Raw genomic sequence first — 5,546 nt, 5'->3', positions numbered from 1 at the left:
CTAATATTTCAGAGTTTCTATGCATTATATAACTTTACATTTTTATTTTATTAATTATGTTATTTTACTCATATATTTAATTACCTCTATATCCCTTTTATTTCCCACTTCTTTCATTACATTATTTTTATCTATATTCATTCTGTAGAATTATTTACTTTAATCATTCTATATATCCTTTATTCAATGGTTGATATCTTGTTTTTTTTTCTTAGCCCTGACGAAGGCTATAAATTCTGGCCGGAACGTTGGCACTAGTAAATAAGCTTTTTAACTTATTTGTGTTATTCTCTGACCGCATCTCCAAATATCTTCTTCTCATAAATATTATCCAATAAAATACTTATTTCTAATTTTCGTTTTTTTATTTCTCTAAATATGAGAAAAATAAACTAAAACAATATAGTTATTACAATGATAAATTTAGCAATGAAATATTTTGACAAGGAAATCAAAATTTACCTAAAGAAAAAAATTTAAAAACATTATTATTAAAATTAAAATTATTGTAATTTTAAGAATGTCGTATTCGCATTTCGGAATTCCACCTTAGTATTAGTGAAAAAACAAAAAATATCAAAAATGCGTGGAAATACATAGATCAAGCAGACAAACTTTGCGGCTCTCGTAGCTTCAACATCTAGAGAAGTGAGGGTAAGCTGCTACTTCCTCTGGTCTAGTAATTACAAATCTCGCGGCTTTAATCCTAAATCGTATTTTAGCTGCTACCAAAAATGAATCTCTTTGCGCAGACCTGTTTTATTTGCTTGTGGTCAAGTGCCTATAAGCTCACTTTTTTTGATTTACAAATAATAACAAAGATAAATTTTTTAAATCCCAAAATAATTACAAAAAAATTAATTAAACAATTGCAGTAACTTCTATGGGGTTCTAGATGGTAAATCCGTTTATAGATGGGAAATTTATTATTCCGTATTCAAATGAGAAGAAAAGTAAATTTGCCCCGAAAGTGTTGCCATCTCTTGAAAAAAAAACTTACTAAAAATAGGTACATTTAGCCTTAATTAGGCGGGGTATGGAAGAGAACTGGTATGCCCTCGTTAAAGATAAACTTATGCACTTGAGCGAGACGGACCGGACAGAAATCATGGCTATTTTAATTGAGTATTGGAAGGGGTTAGCTTCGGGGGATAAAGGAAAATTAGTCGGTACCAACTATGTCCATCATAATATAGACACCGGCGATGCTCTTCCTATTTCAGTTAGACCGTACCGTACCCAGCATAGCCTCCGGCCGATTGTGAAAAAGCAGATCGAGGAGCTTCTCGAGAAAGGGGTGATTCAGCCTTCTACTAGCCCATGGCCAGTCCTGATAATCCTCCATAGGAAGAAGGCTGCTTCAGGACCAGACCCCAAGTATAGGTTTTGCACGGATTTTCGAGGACTGAATTCCGTGACGCGTATAGATACTTATCTGCTGCCGAACATTTTTGACCGAGTTGACGAAATCTTCTGCAGCGTTCGAGTGGACACCGGAAAGAACTTCAGCGTTTGAAGACCTTTGTAACGGCCTAAAAAGAAGCCCTGTGCTGTGTTACCCCGATTTCTCGCTCATCTTCATATTGTCCATGGATGCTTCCGGAGTAGCTGTGGGAGCAGTGCTCGCGCAGAAGGTAAATGGACGTGAAAGACCTGAAGCTTATGCATCCCGTCCGCTTAACAGCGCATTAAGGAACTATTCAGCAACAGAACGAGAGTTACTAGCAGTAGTGTGGGCTGTGTCACGGTTTAGGTGTTACCTTTATGGTCGACGATTCAGGGCAAATAATGGAAAGGCACCAGTGACTAGAGAAGAAGTCATCCAGGAGCAGCAGTCCGACAAGATTGTAAAAGGATAGCTGAAACCCAAGGAGAAGCATGTTGTTTCGACGAGGATGGGCTACAGTTTAGAGTAGATAGCAACCGATAGAGGGTAATAATACCACGTTTTCTGGTGCGCAGAGTTTTGTATTGGCAGCATGACGAGCCTTGTGGAGGTCATGGCGGCACTCAGCCTACACTACAAAGAGCTGAGCGGAACGTTTACTGGGAGAAAATGAAAGTAGACAATGAAGAGTATATAGGAAGTTGTGAAGGTTGTGGCCGAAGGAGGCTGCTTCCTAAGGTGCCGATTATGCCTCCTTACCAAGCGACTCGGCCCGGAGAACTAGTAGCGATGGATGTACAGGGACCCTTCCCGAAAACGGCCAGGGGGAATAAATATCTCATAACGTGTGTGGATCACTTCACGCGTTATGCTGAGGCTATCCCAGTGAAGGATATTACGACGGAAGAGGTCGCCAAAATGTTTGTCGAAAATGTGGTTCTTAGGCATGGAGTTCCTGAGATGCTCTTGACAGACCGCGGAGCCAACTTTACCTCAGACCTGTTGAAAACAACTTGCCAGATGGTCGGAACAAAGAAAATACAGACCACTGCCTACCGTCCTTCTTCGAACGGAAGAGTGGAACGTTTTCACCAGACCCTCATGGAATCTGTATCACACTACGTGAATAGTAAAGGAAATAATTGGGACCTCTACATATCTACAGCTTTGGCGGCAGACAGGAGTTCCTTCCACAGAGGGACAGGAAACACACCTAACTTCCTTACCTATGGAAGGGAACTAACTTTACCCTTTGAGTGTGATTTACAGCCAAGAGCTAACATCGGTCACCATGACTTCCTGGAAGAGTTAACTACGCGGCTTAACGAGGCATATCTGTTCGCCCTCCGCACTAGCCGAAGATTGGAGGATCAGAACGCCAGAAGAATCAACCAGGGAAGAAGACTGCGAGAATTGAAGGCTGGTGATCTAGTCTACATTAAAAATATCACCCCGTTAGGGAAATGCCGAAAATTCGCGATTCCATGGAATGGGCCCTTTCGAGTCATTGAGAGGTTAAGCCCTGTTAGCTACAAAAATGAAAGAGCGCCAGGAAAGTACGATGTGATGCACATCGATAGACTCAAGTTTTTCCCGCTAAATGTTAGCTGCGATAATGTTGACAGCTCGACGGAAACGGAGGAGGATTTTAGTTCGTGACTTACCGGAGGACGAGTGGAGTGATAGTGAGGAGTCCTGTATGTGCTTCCCAGCGGGGAACGAGTCCAACGAAGGGCAACCATGAATCATAGGCGTTCTCCACCCCCCAGAGATGTGTATCAACCAGCCGAGAGGAACATCCTAGCGGAGAGGACGAAGACCCTGGTAGCGAGCCCCATACGCCGAAGGAAGAGTGTTCTGAGACCGCGGAGCAACAGAACCGGACATTGCAGGAGAGGACGGATGAAGATGCACCTAGGGAAGTGAGCACTGAACAAGTGGATGTCCCAGTTCTCCCGGAGCTGGCTCCTATGAGTACTAGATGGGGTCGGAATATATGGGCTCCACAGAGGTATTCTCCTGCATAGAAAAAAAAAAGATGCCCATTTTGGGCACCCTCTTTGAAAGGGGGAAGTGTTGTGAGATGGCAACACTTCGTGGGCAACACTAACGAGCGAGAGCGGGAGAAGGTTTGTTATTGTTTTTGTATTTGTGGTGATAATATTAGTGCCTGTGTGTATAATTGTCCCGGTTTGGTGGAAACTATATTAATTGTGTTTTTTGCGTATGTGACTGGATAAACTCTTATTGATTCCTGAGTTATGAGGGACCCTTTTCTTTTATGATTGTAATTATTGTCTAACCAATAATGTAAGTGTATTTAAGGTAATATAATATTGAGGTCTCATGGTATTGTTTATTCTTCATCTCTCTTATTTTTTCCATTAAAAAAAACTATTAGTCCCCTACAATAACCCGAATTTCTTTAATCGGTTGTACCCTTATATCTCCAAAGTACTTGGACTTTTACTATATTTTTTTATTTGTGGTACCGTCTGTATCTTTTGCAAAAGCGACAGGATAAATGGGTGTTAACTACATGTTACCAACCTCCTCCAACCAGAGTGGAAAATTCAAAATTAATTCCGAGGGTTCTCCACGAAATGGAAGTCAACTCGCACAGGTCAGACTCGAACCGGCACCGCTTCTGACACGAGAATACTAAGCTTGTGGCTCAAGAGGATGAGAAGTGGAAGCGTTTCATTTTTCGTCTGATACTGGCCAATTTGGAATTTGGTTATATTAACCAAGGTATTATTGATAACCAATATCCTATCCCGCCTTATCATTGTCCAAAACATAAAAAATTATGTAGATATATTCCGCGAATAAAGTAATTAATTATCTTGAGAATCTTCGCTTTCAAACATGATAACAATTCCATAGAATTTAAACATTGTTTTGTAGTGATAAAACATTTTAATGTCAGTATCTCAAACCACAAATTTTGCGTATAGGATCTTATTGCACACATTTCATCAGTTTATGAATATGTTTCCGTACATCATAGGTGTAATTAATTAATCTGAATAATTTCTTTTTTTTTTTTATGACATTATCAATACAGATAATAAAAAGAATCTAACCTTATTGGTTCCACCCCCACACTCCGCATATGTACGTCTTGGAATGATCAAACTCGCTACTCCAGGCTTTAATTTTGACATTTTTAAAAAAAAAAATTTCTTGTTTCTTATTTGAGTGAAAATACTAAATATATGTTACTGCTAATTTTGAAGAGCTTTCATTTAGAATGATCTGTTTGTATTTTTTTTTTAGATTTTAATAACTTACATTGGATAAAATGATGCAGCTGTTCACATGATAATTTTGAAAAAAGAAGTACTGTTTTGTTTATGCCAGAATTGTGTATTAAAGTGTTATCTTATCATTTTAATATTTACTTTTAAATCGCGAAATTTTAAAGTATATATTGCAATTTCAAAATTTTAAATAATTAGTTTCTTATATAATAAATTTTTATTAATTGTTTTGAGAGTGGTTAACTATAATACAAAGAAAACCTCGTTCAATCCCATACTATCTACAAAGTTAACTTCACCCTTGGCCATTATCATAGAGACAACCCAAAATTTAACTCTCCACCCTTAGGCCATTATGAAGGAGATAACCGAAAATTTAACTCTCCACTCTTAGGCTATTATCATGGAGACAACCCAAAATTTAACTCTCCATCCTTAGGCCATTATGAAGGAGATAATCCAAAATTTAACTCTCCACCCTTAGGCCATTATGAAGGAGATAACCGAAAATTTAACCCTCCACTCTTAGGCTATTATCATGGAGACAACCCAAAATTTAACTCTCCATCCTTAGGCCATTATGAAGGAGATAATCCAAAATTTAACCCTCCACCCTTAGGCCATTATGAAGGAGATAACTCAAAATTTAACTCTCCACACTTAGGCCATTATGAAGGACATCACCCAAAATTTTCGTATTATTAACTTATAAATCAACTCACACATAACACGCTAATATTTCTTCTAACATACCTTATAACTGATTTGTCCATTCACTAAACTAGTTTATTACTATGCAAGCTAATTACTAAACCACGGACGAAAAAATCTAAAAACCTAAACCACCATTATCCTGAGATTTTGAGTTAGAGTAATAAGTAGCTAATTGGTAATTG

At 38.5% G+C, this 5,546-nt stretch overlaps 1 protein-coding gene across 1 annotated transcript in view; it reads right to left on the bottom strand.

Moving 5' to 3' along the window:
• LOC106682193 (cytosol aminopeptidase) overlaps nt 1–4,705 on the bottom strand; it is a 37,851-nt gene extending 33,146 nt beyond the window's left edge. The window contains exon 1 of the mRNA XM_014422918.3: nt 4,474–4,705. Within this exon, the coding sequence (XP_014278404.1) occupies nt 4,474–4,554 (81 nt within the window). The 5' untranslated portion in view covers nt 4,555–4,705. The remainder of the gene's footprint in view (nt 1–4,473) is intronic.
• Nucleotides 4,706–5,546: the final 841 nt, after the last annotated feature.

This window comes from Halyomorpha halys, unplaced genomic scaffold (genome assembly GCF_000696795.3).
Source record: "Halyomorpha halys isolate HHAL.00 unplaced genomic scaffold, Hhal_1.1 Scaffold394.1, whole genome shotgun sequence".
In the NCBI taxonomy this organism is placed as follows: Eukaryota; Metazoa; Arthropoda; class Insecta; order Hemiptera; family Pentatomidae; genus Halyomorpha; species Halyomorpha halys.
This window is presented reverse-complemented; position numbering and strand designations above follow the sequence as displayed.